Genomic DNA, 20,818 nt, shown 5'->3' with positions numbered 1-20,818 from the left:
TTCAACTTCTGGTTCATTTAAACGTACTGTTCGAATCGTTTCGCTACAATGAATCCGTCTTTCCAACGTTTGCCGCGTTAAAAGGTACTAATATATGGTAATATATGACATTTCTTCTGTCAGTAAAGGTTTATTCAGATGTTAGTTGTTAGGGGAAAAGTGCATGAATGCTCATATACATTTTTGATATGTATTTTTGGTTCATAATATGTGTTAATCGATTATAATTCCGTAAGGTTATAATATAGCGATATAGCGCCGCCTTGTGGACAAAAAGAAGAGCCACATGTTTCTCAAACGATGAATATGATTCAGAAACATTGTGAATGATGACGAGTGAATGGCCTTTACCACTTTTGGTCATAAGCATGACATGACTCCGCCACTAAAGCATGCTGTACTGGCAGTCTGGCACTTTACGTTATTGCATCTTAAGTAAACATTATTTGAGAGCTGTGATACCGTTGTCATTTAGCAGGTGGTCTTGTCCGCATTAGTCATACTGTCTTCCAGTTGATGCTTCTTAGATCAGCCTTCCTATTAAATGACAAATTCAAATCAAGGTTTGGTCCATTAAGCCCCCTGCTGGTAGATGCTTTAACCACACACACACACACACACACACACACACACACACACACACACTCAATATCTGCGGTGATGCCCTTTAAACTAAGTTTCCTGACTTTTTCTTTTCTTTACAAGCAATATAAATGTCATTAGAGTATGGTAGATATATATACAGTGCCCTCCATAAGTATTGGAACAGTAAAGACAAAATTACTCTGTTGGCTGTGGAGTCAAGACATTTGCAAATATGATTAAAAGATGAATATGAGACAAAACTACAGAATGTCACATTTTATTATTAGCTGTTTAAACACATACATGTCTTACCAAATAAAAAGAACGGCACATTTATAGTTCATCCCATTCATGTGAGCATAAGTATTGGGACAGCTGAACATAAGGCATATATAAAAGATTAAAAGCTATTATTTAGTTGCAGATCCCTTGCGGACAATCACAGCAGTGAGTCTGTGACCCATAGACATCACCAGACTCTTGCTCTCATCCTTTGAAATACTTTTCCCAGACCTTCCAATTGTTGCTTGTTTTGGGGAGTTTCTGCCTTTACTCTCCTCTTCAGCTGGTTTAAATCTGGAGATTGACTTGGGCAATCTAAGACTTTCCATTTCTTTGCCCTTATAAATTCCTTGACTGAACTGGCAGGGTGTTTTGGGTCATTGTCCTGATACAATATGAAGCACTTCCTAATGAATCTGGTGGCATTTTCTTGAATATTGGTAGGAAAGATGGTTTTGTACCCAATTCAAATTCATTATGCTACTGTCATCATACATTAAGTCATCAGTAAAGTTGAGAGGGCCTGTTCCAGAGGCAGCCATGCATGCCCATGCCATGACACCACCTCCACCATGCTTTACAGATGAGGCTGTATGCTTGGGGTCATTTGCGGTTCCCTTTTTTTATCCACATTTTTGCTTTCCCTTCACTTAGATAAAGGTTCATCTTTGTCTCATCGGTTCCAAAACTCTATTCTAGCTAACCTTTGTACTTTTTTGCAAACTCTAATCTTGCCTTTCTATTTTTGGTGCTGGACAGAGGTTTGCATCTTGCTGTGTAGCATCTGTAATTCTGTGTCAAAGTCTCCTGAGGACAGTATATTGTCAGAGCTTCACCCCAGCTTTCTGGAAGTTGTTGGTGATTTTACAGACACGTCTTTTAGGATTCATTTTCACAGCTTTTATGATTTGTCTGTCATCAACTACTGTTGTTTTCTCAGCTGATCAGGTCGTTGTTGGTTGCTGGTGTCGCTGGTGGTTTCCAAACTCTTGATTTCTCCATGCCCTTTATTTTTGCTAGACATCATAGAATGCAAGATTCAGAATACAGAAGTAATGGATATAACTGATACGACACATTCCCTGCTTTTAATATCTGAAGAATTAATGCAACAGGACACAGCTGATCACTTAGAAAGACCTGTGAGGCAACTGTTCCTATACTTATGCTCACATCAGATAGAGGGATGAACTCTAAAAGTGCTGAACTTCTTAGCTGGTAAAACATGTGTGTTGAATCACCCAATAATAAAATGTGACATTCTGTGGTTTTGTCTCATATTCATCTTTTAATCATATTTGTAAATGTCTTGACTCCACAGCCAACAGAGCAATTTTGTTTTTACTGTTTCAATACTTTTGGAGGGCACTGTATATATGTGTATATATAAGTGATAGGTTATTTTATTTCATCCAGAAATAAAAATTTACTGAAAATGTACTTACCTTCAGGCACCCCAAGATGCAGTTGGTTTGTTCATTGCAAGGGATTTGGAGAAATTTATCATTACATCACCTGCTCACTATAATGGATCCTCTGCAGTGAATGGGTGCCGTTAGAAATAGAGTCCAAACAGCTGATAAAAGCATTACAATAATCAACACAACTCCAGTTCATCAATGAACATCTTGTGAAGCAAAAAGCTGTAATAAAAATAAATAAACAAATCCATCATTAAGACATTTTTAACTTTAAACCATTGCTTATGACTAAAATACGGGTCCTCTTTCAAATATATTTCTGATGTGAGAGGACAACATGGGATGGACCTTTTCTGTGCATGAAGCGTTTTATGGACTCGTACTGTATTTTGACCAGAACACAGAGATTTTTACTTCAAAAGACATTAACTGATGGGCTGGAGTGTAGTCGTGTGAGTGAAATCAAAGGCTGCCCTACTTTCGGTTGAAGCCCCTCTCGCCCTAGCTCTTTTAACCCCCTACTGTGCACGTATATCGCATATACAGTGATTCAGATGGTGTAGCAAAAAGATGTCCCATGCAACAACACATACTAGTGAGGTTATATTTAACTGACTTCAGAAAGCTGACACTCTGGACGTTTTCCATATCTCCACTCATGAATGCTTAAGGTTCTGTGCCAAAACAAGACTAGATCTGTAAGCATGTGTCTGGATTGGGAATAACAGCACAATTAAACTTTCAAACAAGCTCATTTTCATGAGTGATTGCACGAGGTTTGTGATTTAGGACTTTAGAGTATAGGAAAACTGTGCTCAGCAGGTGTAATGCTGCCATGCTGGGCGCTGATTGCGTTTACGTATGTAGGGAAATGGACCCAATTAAACACATACTTCATGGCCACTTGAATATGAAACAAAAGTTTGGGGTCAGTATATGATTTTTTTTTTTAAATGTTCTTGTAAGTCTCTTATGCTCACCAAGGTTGCATTTATTTGTTCAAAAAATACAATAAAAACATAAAATTATGAAATAGTATTACAATTTATAATAAATGTTTAGTATTGAATATATTTTAAAATGTAAATTCCTGTGAGGCAAAGCTGAATTTTCAAAAGTATAAATTCTTAAAATATAATTATAATTAGTATAATTATGAATTATACTTTTTGAGAAGTTGGATTTCATTATAATTTAACACTATGGTGGGAATGATTGGTGAAAAAAGTAGCATATATGTTTGGTCATGAAATGCATGGTAAAAAAAATGTAAATTACAAAACTGATTAATAACACAGGAATAATTTTAAAGGGGTTGGGCTTAATAAAATGTACATTATAAGTGTTAAGATGTGAGATTAACCTTGATTTAATACAAATTTAAAGGCAACACTCTATCCCTGTGCATTCTATTTTTAACACTGTCTTACACGAGTGTCTGAAGGGCTTTGAGTGGGTACTACCCTGTTCTTTGATAAGAAAACAAGAGCATAAGTATTTTAGACCCCGATAACAGTGCTACATGTTGATAATTACAATACATTTACATGTAGTCATTTAGCAGATGTCTTTAAGTGACTTACAAATGAGGACAATGGAAGCAATCAAAATCAACAAAAGAGCAATGATACGCAAGTGCTATAACAAGTCTTCGTTAGCCTAATGCAGTACATATAGCAAGGTTTTTATTTAATTATATAATAAAAAGAAAACTGATAGAATAGAAAAAGAATATAGCACGCTAGAAATAGAGGCATTTTTTTGCTTTTGTTAATTGTATAATAAATAAAAAGAAAACGGATAGAATACACAAATATTAGAGAGTATTAGGTTGTTTTTTTTAACAAGCAATTTGTAAATGAATAGTGCAAGTCTAAAAGAGGTAAGTTTTTTTTTTATGAAAATGAAATTTTGTATTAATTAGAATATAACATTTGAATAGGTGTGTATGGCAGAACCCATAGTAAGTGAGTGCCAAGGTACCATGGTATTTCCATCTAATACCACCAATATACCATGGTGGTGCTATCTCAAAACATAGTTTGGTACGCAATGTATAAACTATATTTAAATGTATAACTATAACATTCTATTTTTAAGTAACTGTGGAGACATCAAGAAACAAATTAGTACAAGACGTACATGTCAAAGCGACACTTGGTATTTTATTAGTGTAAAATAACTGGGTGGGGTCTTCACCTCAAGACATAATGTGTGTGTCTTTCTGGCCTGTTGTCTACCCAGCAACTGTTCAAACACACACACACACACACTCACACACAAAACATCAACATGGCTTGTTAAACACACAGGAATGGTCATGCTGTGTTGAAGACCTACAGCCTGTCCACACCTGTTCCTGTTTCCAACACAATGCTGTCACTGACCCGTTCGTAAATATCAGTGTTATAAAATAATATGCCACACACTCTGAATCTTGTAACATTGTCTTTTTGTTTTTTTGCAGTGCCAAAACCTCAGAACAGGAGATGTTTCTGCTCGACTGAAGGTGAAAATGTGACTCTACCAGTAATTTTAGTGGTGATAATGTGATAATATATAAATGTATGTTAATCTATTTGTTTTCTTCCTATTTAAAAAAGTGACAGAATATTAAATGCTGAACCCATTTTTGAACCTCATAAAAGCTGCACAATATTTCAAATTAATTAAGCTATGTTCTGTGTAAAGTAATGGCACTCCTCTGCTTGACTGTGGATGAGAGGCATCTGCTCAAATAACACATTTACAGGAATGTGTGTGTTTGTGTGTGTGTGGTGTTCATGACCCAGTCTCAGGACACAGACTGGAGTCAGGGGTTTACGTCCTCAGAGGTTTGCAGTAGGACACTGAAGGAGTGAAGACAGTATGTTCCCACAGGGATCAATCATAAGGCAACGCATTCTGAAGACTGAAACCTCAGCGTGATTTTAACAGCCTGCAAAGCTTAAAGGTTCCTTGACCTGTGCTAACCCTAAGGTGGAGTATGTCAGTTAAATTTGTTGCATCCAGAGACACACTTGTAAATTGAGGGAGAGATTAAACATGAAAATGAAACCATTTGATGAACTCAATTTTGAATTCAAAGTACCTGTCGTAACCTTTACTAGTGAACCTCAATTTAAATCTCATTTTGCATGAAAATGTGCATTCAAATTTTTGTAATCCATGCACCACATAACAACACTGGTGTTGAAAAGATCTTCAATTTTGGTCTGTTCCTCATAAAAAAGTTTGCCTGCACAATTTTTTCCTGCATTTGCATCATTTTTAAGCTTGAAAACTCCAGTCCTCATTCGTTGTAAGTGCTTGGGCAAAAAGCATAATTTTAATTTGATTCATTAAAAACGTGGATAACCTGATGGAGAGTAAATGATGACAGAAGGCTGTGTTTGGATAATCTATTCCTTGAATAGCACAAAACAATATATTTATATATATATTAAGCATGCTACTTGTTGACAGCTTCATGAATTCGGTGTTAAGACAGAGAGCAAGTTTCCATAACTTTGTGTTCCTCGAATCAAATGCACCTGTTGGGAAGGCCACCTCACGTTACAGATGTGTGTGCTAGAGAATATGAGTGTGCTAGAATAGATAAGAGGAAAAAGAGATGTATATTAGCTTGTCTAAAGAAAAAACGAAGCAATTCTGAGAACCTTGCAATCTTCTTCCTCTGCGTCGAAGCTTGTAGATCAGATCCTGCCTGTGGACCTTTAAACATTTCTTGTTTAAAATCCCTCTATCTGTGTCTGTGAAGCCGATGCATGATAAACACTCGCCCATCAGCGCCCCTGAGAGGCATTAAAATACCTTTCAATGTCAAATTCCCCTCCACTGACAGTAATAATCTCATTCTGGCTTCGCAGATGAAAACACCTCAGAGATCTTCTTCATGATGTTTGTCAACTCTGATGATCGCAAGACAGGCAAATATAGCCGTGAAGTGATAAATCGCCCGGCATGGCAAATGTCTCTGCTATCAGGTAACCCACTTTGAACTAAGGGGGATGTGGACTAAAAATAACCCCTCTCCCCAAACCCCCAAGACCTGTCAGCTTTACGTGAACCTCATATTCTCCAGACCTACATCACCGTTGAGAATAATTGCCCATTTGGATGTAAAAAAAGGTACCTGCTTCATTGTCTGAGGATTTTTTTCTGTTGGGACAAACCATTTGTGTTCTGCCCACAGGGATCTGATGCTGAGCTCTGGCTGCTTTAAGAGTGAGGTCTTTGGACTTGGTCTCTCATGACAGATGTGTCCAAACTGAGGTAATGAGTCTGTCAAAGGTTGTCAGGTTTTATGGGTTTGGCTGTTAATTGTAATTGAAATTGTAAAAAAATTTACAATTTCAAATTTTTATTTATTTGAATGAGATGAAATGAATGAAGTTTACCTTGACACTGTACTTTTAATGGTATAGTGACAAAAATGTATTTTTAAAGAATACTGTTTTCTTATTAGTCATATTATTCTAACACACATAGTATTTTGCCATAAGCTGATTTAGGCTTTCTTTACTCTTTTTTTATTTTTTATTACAGTATCAGGTTAACATTTTGAATTGTACAGCACACAACTTTTTTGCATGTTTGCATGTGAGTAATAATTAACCTTATTTATTTATATCTTGTGTTACGTCTCTTAGATTTATGGCGTCTTGCATCTGACTGAAGTGCGTGATGACAGTTTAAAAGAAGATTAAGAAAATCATGCGTGTAGGAAAAACAGGGTTGAGTCATATTCATCTGATAGCTTTGACGTAAGAATGACGTATGGAAATTACACACACACATGGGCTGATACAAATATGTGGAAACTCATTTGACCAATCACTCAGTTTGTTTTCCAGTGTAGCCCAACACCTTTGGGCAGCAATAGAGGTTGTTTGTTATGGAAAAACATTGGATTGAATGCAGTTATTTATATTTCTATAGTCCTGTCAAATGATTAATCGCATCCAAAATAAAAGATTTTGTTCACATAATATATTTGTGTATACTGTGTATGTATATATAAATACAAACACATGCATGTATATATTTAAGAAAAATGTTGTTTACTTATTAAATATATTTATATGTTAAATAAAATATGAATAATATAAAAGAACATGAATATATAAATGTATAAACGTAAATATTTTCTATATATATATATATATATATACATATATACACACAATAAATATACACAATACACATATATAATGTATATATAATGTAAACAAAACTTTTATTTTTAATAAATAAATTGTAATAAATCCTTTGACAGCACTATTTAAAAAAATTGTTTTACATTTATTTGACATATTTTTTGTATATTATGTATATGAAATAAAATATCATACATATTATTGTATAATATATAAAACCTATAATACAATCAATATTAAATAATAAAATATTTAAAGTTTAATCTTAATTCATCTTGTTCAAAAAATATTTCGATATTTTTATAAAAATGCATAGGGCTCACAATATAGTGGAATAATTTTGCCTATGATGTCTTACAAACCATACTGTGGTTGTACAATATTGTAATGACAGTATCAGATAAAAGTTACTCAAAAGAATGGTTTTCTATGTATCTAATTGTTTCTCGTTTTCTTTTTTCTCTTCTTCCGTTTTCTCTCGTGCAGTGACGTGTGTGTAGTGATCCAGAGAGAGGGAGATGACAGCTGAGCGGGTTGACATGGCCACCCAAGACAATCTGCTGTTCCTGGACACAGATGCTGTCAACTCTTCCTTCGCTTCACCGCCCATAGAGCAAAATGAGCCCACTCATGCCACGGACAAACAGACAGACGACAGCTTTAGTTCAGTCCCTGATCAACACCCTGATCCAGACTCAGGAAGCTCAGGATTAATGCCAGTTCCGTGCCAGGATGGGATCATTGAGATCCATAATACAAACATTGAATGGGAAAATGAGAGTGGTGTAGTCTTAACACAGCCCCTGGATCACACTGCAATGATGAAAATGACAAAAAATCATCCAAATGATAATAAAAGTGATAACTGTGACTTCAGTACAGCTGCTGTAATGGAGACTGATAGTATCACAAACAGTACTAACATCCCTAACTTAATTCACCTATTGGACAGAAATCAAAATGACAAACATGGTAACTCGAACACTAAAGAGGATCCAAATGATGCTCATGGCACATTAATGAGTCCATTATTAACAGAACACAGCAGACAAGAAGATATGAGCCAAGACGCCTTTTTAAACCAATATGCCTCCTTTGAGAGCATTGGACTTGATGTTAACCCAATAGCTAATGATGATGATCCCTTGGTAAATACCGTCTCTAATGTAATGAATGGTGCAAGTAATGAGTCTGATGCAACTTCTTCTGTAACTCTCATCCAGACTTGCCAGGATACATCTGAAGGTGTTGATGTCACAGTGGAAGCGGCGACTGCCTATAAAGCTCATCCAGAAATACATGACATTGCAGAGGACTTGACATGTTGTGGCTTCACAACCTCTCAGATACACAAGACAGAAGATCTGAAGACTGGCGTTCATCTATCTTTGGCTGATTTGCATGAAGCAGATACTCTAAGCATCTTAAATAATGCCCCTGAAGTATTAGATTTTTTGGGGTTGAACATAAATGTCTTGGAAACAGCTGACTGGCTGGTCAATGACAGTGAGATCATTCACACTGTAAATCAAGACTTGGCCTCCTCAAATGTTGAGATTTGCACTGGCGCTTTAACTCAAATGGTTCCGAATCTTCTACAGGATTCAGAACATAATGTAACGGAATCAAAATCCCAAAGAACTAAAGATTCCATGCTTGATAGAATGATTGAAACAAAATTCCCATTGGACGTCGGTAGGGTGCAACCATTGGCAACTGAGACAACTGATAATTCTAAGTCACTTTTCCACCAATTCATGCATAAAACCTCACAAATTGGTGAAAAACATGAGAAAGATCTCTCACAAGTGATCCCTTGCCCAACATCTGTCATGAATAGAGATTTAGGTAAATATTCTGAGGAGATCGATGGTGCTTGCTTAAAGATCCCAAGAATGGAACGTGATGTTGAGACTGGTAGCGAGTTGTGGCTGGACGCTCGCCAGTTCTTGGCAGGTGAAGAGGATGAGGGTGCTATTTTTGACAAGTGGGGTCGTTCGTGTTCTCCCAGCCCCACAACGACCCATCCAGACAAAACAAAAGCCTCGGATTACTCCAGGAGAGAGAACATCTCAATTGACCACCACACTGAAGACTGGGAGCTGAAGTTTCCACCTGTTGAGAGGTGGTCGTCCTCAGACAGCTGGGCTAGTGCACTTTCAGACTGGTTCCAGGTAGTTAACACCTATTCAGAAGACTCTCTTAACAGCGCTAACACTTCGAGTACTGGTCCTAAGCACGGTATGGCAATCCAAGACAACATTTTGGAGCAAAGAACAAGTCCTGATAATGCAAACAACACTGGACAGACATGTCTGAATCTCATAGAACCAGGTAAAGCCTTGAGTAGAGGACTAGTTGAGTCTGATAACGCTAATAGAACTCTTTTTAAACAAGCTGATAAAGATGGTCTTCCTTCTCATTCAGACTCAAAGAGACAGGACAATACAACAATGGAAAACAACATGAGTTTGTTGGAGAGGTCTGAATACAATAAACCACAACCACTTTATGGAACTCTGCAAATCCCTGGAGGGCTTTGGAATACAAAGGTGAGATGACTAGCTCATTTTAAATACAATTAGCACAGATGCCAGTTTTTACTTCTCTTAAAAGTTCTCTTTAGATCTTTTGCAGTTTGCTTAGAGATTTGCATTTTAGGGTTTTCAGTTTAAACTAAAGGTTAGTTTTGGTTAACTCCACTGAATGTAACTGCCACACCGTTTCACATTATTATCCAAAAAAGTACTTTGGTGGAGCCATAGTTCAGTGACGGTATGATCATGCATAAACATGATACTAAATACGTACTGTATTCATATACGATGGTATTTATATATAGGTACTGTAGTGCAAAGAATGCAAAGGTTCGGTTTCAAAAACATGGTATTACTATGGTAAAAGGTCCAACAAAACATGCCAGTACCATGGCGTTTTTTGATACTGTTTTATTAGTGACCATTTCCATTATGTAAAATCTTCCACATATTATTGTTATGGAATGTGATCTTAAATAGCCTGTCACCTTTAACATTTCCTATAATAGGTCTTGCGTGTGTGGAACACATTCATCGTGACTTTCATTATTTATTATGACACACTGTGTGCTGGAAGAGCCAAGTCATTCCACACAAAAATATCACTTCATAATGTACACACATACTCTCTCTCTATTTCTTTCTCTCACACACAATAAATGTAGATTAAACTAAACATATACCTACGTGTGAATTACAATTTTCTGCATGTAAAGTAATATTATCTTATTTTTAATGTGCATTTTTGTTTATTTATTGTGTTTTTAATATTTTTTTTATTTTATTTTTCCACTATTTTCTACTGAAATGTTCTTCCAGAGCCATTTTTGACAAACTCATTACCAAAGTATGGCTCAAATGCACTCACTAACACTTAAACATTCACCACCCTCCTCGTTCGTACATTACAGGAAATGTGAGGTGCAGAGAAAAATACTGATAAACAGAAATGCAGACTAATTATAGAGGGTGGTGGATGATAATAGACCAAAGAGCAAAAGAGGAACTGGAGAGGCAGTGGGTGAGGGGCACGAGCACAGCTGAGGGCCGAAATACGACCCCTGCTCTCAAACTCTGTGTCGTACTGTACGACAGTTTCTCCAATCCCACAGACCCCTGAGACAGCGGGAGAGCTGTGATTGGTTCACTTACATTACACAGCGGCTGTGATCACTATAATAGATGATCCCTTCCATTGCTAACCACAAGTGACTATAGACTGCAGCATGAAAGTTTTTGCATTAGGCGGACCTTCGCCTCAGTGAGGTATGTAAACAAACAGCTAAGTGTAGTTTGGATGAGAATAGACCTAAATTGACTTGTCAAATGATACAAATGCTTCAATTCCTATGCTGTCTGCCTCTGATTTCTTCTGTCTTTCCTATAACATTTAATGTTTTTTCTATGTTTCTGTGTTTCAGTTGGAAGGAAATGCACTGGTGGAGGTGACCGGAGACAAAGTTTCCCAACTCGGGTTGGTCTTCGGGGAGGAACGTCAAAGCAGTTTTACTTCTCAAAAGATCTCAGCATACGCCAGCGACAAGAATTTAACTGACTGTGTGAGCGGCGAGGAGCGGCGTCACGGCTCCGATGTTGCTCTCCACACATGTCCCTCTCAATCGAACAGTCGCGTGTCTTCTGAGGCGGGACGTGCTGAAGGAAATGAATCGTTTGTGTATTTTAACACTGAGGAGTGCACCGTGAAGCCAAAAGAGGAGGAAAGAAATACATTTTCAGAGTTTATTATGCCATTTGCTCCACTCAATACTGGAAATACTTTCCTCCATAGTAGTTTATTGAAACGTCCACAGGATGATCTAGATCTTCCACCTAAGGGGATTATTAATGAGATACATCTTAAGAGTGATCAAAAATCAGTCAGTGGTGACAATTCTTCTCAAGGTCACATTCATACATGCCCTGACCAGTCTTTATCTTCATGCAGTGGAGATTCAGATGGTCCTTCCATCAAGAGCACTAGGAGAAAAGCCGAGTACAGTGATAGATGCGACATCAGCAAAGAGCTTTCTAAGTTCATTTTACTCACAGGACAGCGTTTTATGCTGTCTGAAGACAAACATGTTGCATATGTCACTCTAGACTTGGAAGAACCCAGTTTGAGTCATTTTTCATTTTCAAACTGTAAGGAACGACCCAAAACAGACAATATGCCTCACAAAACTTCCTCAGATGGTAAAACACGCTCTAAACATAAGGAGAAACCAGTTGAGAAGCAGCAGCATGAGATTCAAACATCAAAAAAGCAAGATCTTCAGCCCCCATCCCAGATGAAAGAGGAATTCAATTCAGAAGGAGATGGTTGTGAAGATCGTCCAGTTACTGTCATTGAAACCATCGTCATCACAGAGAAGATTGCTCCTAAACCCCAAGGGAAGAAGAAAAAGCATGCACCACATGGGACACCAAAACCCGAAAATGATCCACCGAGTGACACAGGGAGCAGAGGCGCTCAGAAGAGCATGAGTGGCAAGCCCGAGAACCTTGATGTGAAGGTAACATCAAATGGTCTGGATAAACCAGCATATCATCCTCCCACTAAAATGGACGTTGCTAACAAAGATAGCACTCAGAAAGTAATTTCAGTGAGACCCAAAGTAGAACCCAGTGGGAGTTTTGGTGCCAAGATTGGCCCTGGAAGCGTAAATGCCACTCAGAAAGCCACCTCTATAAAACTCAAAGTAGATGCCAGTAAAACAGCCAAGATGGAAAATAAGACGTGCACCTCTGATTCTCCGAGCACGTGTTTACCCAGCATGCTGAATGACGACATTAAGCGCAGGCGAATCGCAGACGACCTGTCTGGGGCAGTTCCGATAAGGACGAGGCCACAGCTGCCCGCAATTTTCCGCCAAGCAAGAAAAGATGTAGAAGACACGACCCGGAGAGCTTACAATGAGGTTGTCAAGCAGAAGACTCCAATCCCCAAAGAAGGTTCTCCAAACCTGTTCTACTTAGAAGTTAGAAGTCAATCCATTAGGAGGTGTCCAATTCTACTCCATGAGGCCCAATGGCGTGCTGAGTTTAGCTTCAACCTGCCAAAAACTCACTTGTTTGGAAGTTCTCTAGGCCTTGATTATCTGGTTCAGATGTGTTTGATTATGACCCAAGCTAAACTCTGCACTATAGTGGCCTTCAGGAACAGGATTGGACACCCCTGCACAGGAACAATTTCCTGAGTCAGAAATGTCAGAACCTTAGCTTATCTCCGATCTAGATAATGTGGCTTTAGCTGGTTTGCCAATTGGTTAAGTGACCATAAATCTCTAAAACCAACAAAAAAGATCAGCTTGGCCACCTTAGGGAGACCAGCTAATCACCTTAGGTTGATTCAAGTTGTTTTTTGGGGTGGAATGCAATGGAATCAGGTGCCGGTAGCATTAACTGCTTAGAATAGTCTTAAAAAGTTAGCCATCTAATTTTTTTTCTTTACGTCTCGTCATAACTTTTTACTTATAAAAAGGGAGAACCGTCTGATTTGAATCCAAAAAAGTAAGTCTGATTACCTCTTGGGTAACTGCTAGTTGATTAAACTGGTTCTTAAGTCACAGTCTTAACATAGTGTCTATGTTTATGCAACCGGCTTCAGGTTATGAAATAAATCTATGCAAAATCTATGCCTATAAATTATGCATTTTTATGTTTTTGTTGTAGTTGCGGTTCCTCGTATAGTCTCAGAGATCCAGGCTGACCCAGTCCCTGCTGACCCCCAGAACATCTTGCTTTGGTGCAAGTTCAGTCCCGTCCCATCTGATGCCATCATTAAGTGGACTAAAGAAGGAACAGTGCTGTCAGAGATAAACAAAGTGTAAGAAAACCCTCTTTTCCTATCAGCCCCTGCTTCACCTTATCAACCTACATTATCGTCTGACTCTGGTCCAAAATGAAGTTTCCAAATGGAATTATTTAACTGAGATGACCACATTTCTGAAGGTCATCATTATAATGTAGCTCTTTTACCACTTGGTGGCACTCTGTTCTTGTCCAAATCTGCTGTAAATTTTGGCAGGGACCTGACTGAACATCAGCGCTCTGGTGATTCAGCCATGACTTGGAGTGGGTGCGAAATGAACCTTTTACATAACAGTGTGATTCATTCCTACTAAATGCTGACTGTGCCTCAGATGCAATCAAACAGGCCTCTGCAGTCCAGAATGGTTCTTTTGAGATGTTTTGTAAGCTGTAATTGAACTGCAGGATTCAGAAATGAACATCTGGTCTGCATAGACCACTGTATTTAGTCTCTAGGACCCTTTGCTCAGATGTGTGAAGAATTATTGACTGTAAATGTTTGATTAAATGCTTTTCTGTTTTCTGTAGAGAGAAGGATAACAGCCGCTTCACTTTGACCATCCTAAAGTCTTGCAGTAAAGATCTAGGGCTGTACAAATGCAGCCTGAACACTGCCAACATTTCTGTTTCGACCTCAGAGTACCATCTCACGTCTGAGGGTAAGACATAGAGGGCTGCTTTTCCAGACTAATGATTAAAGAGGCTATAAATTACGATTTTAATTTGCTGATGTACTCCATGACTAAGCAGAAAGCTAAAGCAGGAACTCATGCTCTGAAGTTCCAGCAGGGTGAATGAGGTAATAGTCTTAAAGAAACCAGATAAAGACTTCTCCTCCGTCCAAAATGGCTTACTGCATTTAATACAATTCAACGGTTATTTGAGTACATTAAGTATGCATGTGTGCAGCATGAATACAATCCATACATAATACACTACCTTTAAAAAGATTTTTGAAAATAAATCCAGGATGGAGGCATTAAAATAATCAAAAGTGAACAGCATTTGTTTGAAATGGAAATCTTTTGCACCATTATTATTGCCTTTACTCTCACTTTTGATCAATGTAATGCATCTTTTCTGAATAAAAAGCATTCATTTCTTTTTTTTTAAATGTTACTGACCCCAAACCTTTGAACAGAAGTATACATATTCTGAATTTTAGTGTCAAATATGTGCAATTTGTGTCTGGGAAACCAATCCTCACTTTGTAAATCTGCATGCATAAGAAGTAAATCAAGCATATCACACTCATTGACTCAACTGTGTAAAATTTTTAATTTCAGTGCTTATGGAACTAGTCATTCCGAGTCATGATCAACCAGGTAAACAGACCTTTCATTTCATGGTCTCTCTGCTGTTCCTCTGGTAGCTAAAATAGTATGAACAGTAGCTATGCTGAATAATAGAGATTTTCTTTGATGGAAATCTGACAGGTGTATATTTTTTAATGGGTTGTGAGTGTGATCGGTTAGTTTTACAACACTTCTCATCCTATTTATCTATCTCCCAGCTGAGCCCAGGTTGATGGACGGCAATGAGGAGAACATCCAGTGCAGCCCGCTTCTCTTTAAGGAAGATTTTCTCTCAGATCAGTACTTTGGAGAGAATCAACCAGCGAGCATCGTGACTGAAAAGGTCCACTTCGGTGAAGGCATGCATCGCAAGGCTTTCAGGACCACTCTTAGAAAAGGCAATCTGCCGAGCTTCAACCGCGGCCATCCCTGCGTCCTGAAAGTACACAACTCCATTGGCTATGGGACCAAAAATAATGAGGAACTTGTCCAGAAGAACTATACCCTGGCTGTGGAGGTGAGAACGAATGTCTCCAGGGAGATGTTTAATTAAGAAATTAGCTTAAGGAGATTTGGGACTGATTGGTTTTTTAATTTTTTTAACCAGGAATGTCATGTGCAGAATACCGCCAGGGAATATATTAAAGTGTACAATAGTGTGGCCAAGTCTGCAGAATCATTTGGAGAGGTGCCAGAGTAAGTATAACAATACACACACTTGTGAAGAGTAAAAAGTAATAGGAACTTGTACATAGAGATTGTTTCATTATATCACTCAATTAGGTGAAAACGTTTTACTTAAGTAATTTGACACAACTGAACTTAAGGGTTAGCAGAGATTTCTCATTAAAGTAACCTTATATTCTGAAATATTATTTTAATACATTATTTGAATGTATTTTAAAATGTAATTTATTTCTGTTATATAAAGCTGAATTTTCAGCATCATTACTCCAGTCTTCAGTGTCACATGATCCTTCAGAAATCACTTTAATATGCTGATTAATGTAAGAAACATTTTTTATTATCAGTGTTGAAAACCGTTGTGCTGCTTATTATTTTTCTGGACACTGTGATAAGTTTAGAAAGAATAGAAAGTAAAAAAAAAACGTTTATTTAAAATAAAAATCTAATGTTACGTTATAAATGTCTTTTCTTTCACTTTTAATCGATATAACTCATTCTTTCAAAAACAAAAATGTTGGTCAGTGTATATTTACGGAAGCGTATTGCATTCACTTGAGGAAAAAAAAATCTACTCTGTTTTTCTGAATTAACGAGTTAATTATCTCAGAATTACGAGATAATTTTTAATGATAATAATTTTAACTTTTTTTCATGAAAAATTATCTAGTAATTCTGAGATAATTAACTCGTTAATTCAGAAAAACAGAGCAAAAACTTTTTTTCATGAAAAATTATCTCGTAATTCTGAGATAATTAACTCGTTAATTCAGAAAAACAGAGCAAAAACTTTTTTTCATGAAAAATTATCTCGTAATTCTGAGATAATTAACTCGTTAATTCAGAAAAACAGAGTAGATTTTTTTTCCTCAAGTGAATGCAATACGCTTCCGTATATATTTAACACAGATACTAAATTTTTATTATTAAAAAACTACATATAAAAGCAACTACTTATATTGCTTTCTTCAGTCTAGTCAGAAATTCAAAACTATTTTATGCTAATGATATTATTTTAAAGGTTATTAACATGCTTGAAATATTTGAAATTATATATTTAATATATATATATATTTTTTTTAATTAAATAAAGAAAAACATTTTGAAAGCTAACATTTGAATGGTAGTGTACATTTCATAATCTAGGATGGACTTTATTCAAAAAAGCATATACATATATATATATATATATATATATATATATATATATATATATATATATATATATATATATATATATATATATATATATATATATATATATATATATATATATATATATATATATATATATATATATATTTCATTATTTGTATTAATTCATCAAATTGCCCTTCAATTCCCAGAATCATCCCTATTTATTTGGTTCACCGACCATCTAACGATGTCCCTTACGCCACGCTGGAGGAGGAGCTGCTGGGAGATTTTGTGAAGTACTCTGTGAAGGACGGGAAGGAGATCAACCTGATGCGCAGAGACTCTGAGGCGGGACAGAAATGCTGCGCCTTCCAGCACTGGGTCTATACACAGACTGACGGCAACCTGCTGGTTACCGATATGCAGGGTAAATAATCTACAGTACTGCCATTTTACAATATACTACACATCATGACATTAACAGGGCTGTTGTAACAAGAAGAATGTCGAATCCTGCAAGGAGTGAAGCATACAGTTTTTTAGCATCACAAATGTTCTCTTTTATGTCCAGGTGTGGGTATGAAACTGACAGATGTTGGGATTGCCACCTGTAAAAAAGGGTAAATTCAGATTTTTAAAAAAATCACAAATTCATCAAAAAAAATATTAATGTATTTAAATATATAAAAGGTACATATAATATAAATGCTCTATATAATAATACATTACTTAAAAACTGTAGTTATGAAAGCAGTAATATAGATTTGTATCATTGCAGCTATAAGGGGTTCAGAGGAAACTGTGCCACGTCCTTCATTGATCAGTTCAAGGCTCTTCATCAGTGTAACAGCTTCTGTGAGCTTCTAGGCCTGACGTCTCTTCAGCCCAAGCCCAAACGGCCCGTCGGCCCGCCAAAGCCAAAAACACAACCTGCGCCAAGGAAAAAAACCTTCGGCCCCGTTCTGAACGCCAAATCCTGATGGCACAGAAACTCTGAACATCTGCTTGTAGGATAACTAGTGTCCGTCGTTTTCTTGCTCAGGAACAAACGTGTTTCTGAGATGTTTCTTTAAATGTAAGATGACATTCATCTGTAAGGACAGTAGGGAGGTTACTTCTTTCTTGAGAGCTCTTTTGTGCTATTTTAAAAGAGCTTATTAATGGTTTTTATTTATTTTTTTAAGGGGTGAGTCGACTGATGATCGATATAACACTTTTTTGATGTAATATTTTTTTGTTTAAACCAAAGAAATCTGTAGTGTTTTATCCCGATTTGCTTTGTTGAAAAGTCGTGCCTGTGGTGCTGCCATCCGATTCTTTATTATTAGCCTACTGGCACTTCTGAATAACAACAACTTCATGTTATTACGATTGCTTGTTATAATATGTGCAATAAGTATCAAACTGCTAAATCTTAAATAGATATTTACTTTATGAGTGAGATTAATGTACTGTACAGCAGTAAAAGAATGTTAGACTTGAATGTAACTGCTAGAATTGAATGTTTGAAGCTTCTCGTTTTCAATGTTGAAATGCTTTTTCACACAAATTTTTATGTAGTTTAGTATTTTTTTAAAGTTCATCTGCATTGTTTCTGGGAAGGAAGGATGAGGTGGTAAATCTGATACAATGGAAAAGTTTGTACACTTGCCCTAGTAAACAGCTGTTGATTTGCCTCGGCAAGAATGACAATCCTCCACCTTCACGTTTCCATCATCCTTCCAAAGTCAAATGACTTGTTGCCTCATTGCTATATATAAGCACACGTTTGAAGCAAAGTATTTGTCCTGTTTATGTTAATGAACTGCACAAATCAATCACCTGAAATTAAAAACTGTGATGTTACTGTTGCTACTTTCTGCCAATCTAGATAGTCTTATCTATTAGTAGTCTTAGTGAATGTCAAGGTCAAAGGTTATCAGATTCTTGGCTTGACTGAACCACAATCGTCTTGTATTGGCTTTGAATGATCTCTTCTGAATGGTATATTGTGTAGTAATAAGTATTTTTTTCTTAATTGAGTCTGGGATTTATTTGAATCACAATCTTAAAAGAAATTGCTTGAATAATTTCATTACTTATTTTATATATATTCACACACACACACACACATTACATTTAACAATTTAATACATTTGTTTATTAAAAATCATTTATATTATAAAATTACATTTCCTTTTACTTTTTACAGTCGAGAGAAATCAGATATTATTTTAAACTAAAATAAGTGAAAAAAAATATTATATACTTAATATACATGTTAATACTATAGTAAACTGTATTTCAATATGAGTTTATATATTATTTTTTTTAATATTTAAAAATATTTAAACTTTTTAAAAACTTTTATTTCAACATTTTTTATTTGTTTCACTTGCTATACTAAAAATCTATATAAAAAACTTTTTTTTTTAAAAACGAAAAATGTTAACAAATTCCAAAATTTTAAATGAAAACAACAGATATAAAACCAATCTAAAATATTAATAAAACTACAGCATTGCTTCAATGATACTAAACATAGCACTGTTTTGCTCTGATCTACTGCTTTTGATCAATTTAATGCATCCTTGCTGAATTTCAAGTAACTCTTTACCCATTAAAACACTTCAAGAGACTTGCAAGATGTTTTTATTGCTGTGAATATACAATACTAATACTCAACAAAATATAAAGAAAATGTGTCACAAGACAAAAATAACTATCTGGCAACTGGGTCAGTACACACATATCTATTTATGGCAGATGCCAAATTATTAGCCTTGTTGCGCACTCATACATATTCATTTAAAGACACAAGGGTGTTTCATATTCCCACAATAGAATCCATCATCATCATGCGTTTCTCTGTGCTGATTGGCTGAGGAGGTTGTGAGGTCTCACCGTGGCTATTTAGTGTGATAATGGCGTTTGACAACACAGGATACAAACACCATTGTCACACTCCACAGCTCAGGAGGACGACAGAGTGACAGGAGAGCTCTACTGCACTAGTTTATTAACAGCAATATTATAGGCTTATGCCCTAAATAATTTCTCACCTATGATAACTGAACTTTTCCCTCAGAATGAACCTATGAACAGAAACCGTGCAGATGGTCTCCTCTAAATGATCAGGAAACTTCATCAGACTTCTCCCATTATTGAGCTCAAATATATTTTAGTGACAATAACAAAAAGCAACCTAAACCACAGCTATGCATGCTAGTTCAGATAAATGTTTCAGTCACTCAATTTAATATGGGATTTTAATGTGCAAATATATGACTGCTACGCCATTAATATATTTACATACTTCACGACGCTTATACTGTACATCAGTAATATTTAAATGTGGTACTTTTTAATGCAGAACATTAATATATAGGTCAGGCTTAATTATATACACTGCTGCTCAAAAGCTTGGGGTCAGTACGTTTTTTGTTTGGTTTATTCCTGTCCAGTCACATGATCCTTCAGAAATCATTTTATGATGCTGATTTGATGTTTAAGAAACACTTCTGATTATGTTGAAAACAACATATTTTTTGCAACAATAATTAAAACAATTTATATTTTATTTCAGTCAGCTGCCAAGGAAACATTTATTTTTCATTTAGTACTTAATGTACTAAAAATGTACTAATAAAAGTTGAAAAATGAAAACAGAAAATGAATTCAAAATATTCATAAAGCTATAATAGTATTTCAATGATACTACAGTGGGACTGCTTTACTGTCAAGAACTATTGTCATTTTCTTGAATCCAATATATATATATATATTTTTATCTTAATAATATAAATAAGCTCAAATGTTGTTGATGGACATATATCCATTCTCAAATAATTTTTTGAACAAGTTAACTTACCACATGCCCTGGTCAGTAAAGATGGCCGATCCACATGACTGTAGAAATACTGAGAGCA

General features: G+C 36.1%; 1 protein-coding gene across 1 annotated transcript; it reads left to right on the top strand.

Annotated features, from left to right (window-relative positions):
• Positions 1–7,986: 7,986 nt before the first annotated feature.
• Positions 7,987–20,016, top strand: LOC306862683 (alpha-protein kinase 2-like; the record flags this gene model as incomplete). The annotated part of the gene is made up of 10 exons (XM_079405603.1): positions 7,987–9,999; positions 11,406–12,936; positions 13,657–13,810; positions 14,323–14,453; positions 15,081–15,119; positions 15,308–15,606; positions 15,697–15,785; positions 17,120–17,337; positions 17,482–17,530; positions 17,689–20,016. The coding sequence occupies 10 exons, from the start codon at positions 7,987–7,989 to the stop codon at positions 17,888–17,890; spliced, it is 4,725 nt and encodes a 1,574-aa protein (XP_079261729.1). The 3' UTR covers positions 17,891–20,016.
• Positions 20,017–20,818: the final 802 nt, after the last annotated feature.

This window comes from Barbus barbus (genome assembly GCF_936440315.1).
Source record: "Barbus barbus genome assembly, chromosome: 43".
NCBI lineage: Eukaryota > Metazoa > Chordata > Actinopteri > Cypriniformes > Cyprinidae > Barbus > Barbus barbus.
The sequence above is the reverse complement of the archived record's forward strand: the minus strand, read 5'-3'. Positions and strand labels throughout refer to the sequence as shown.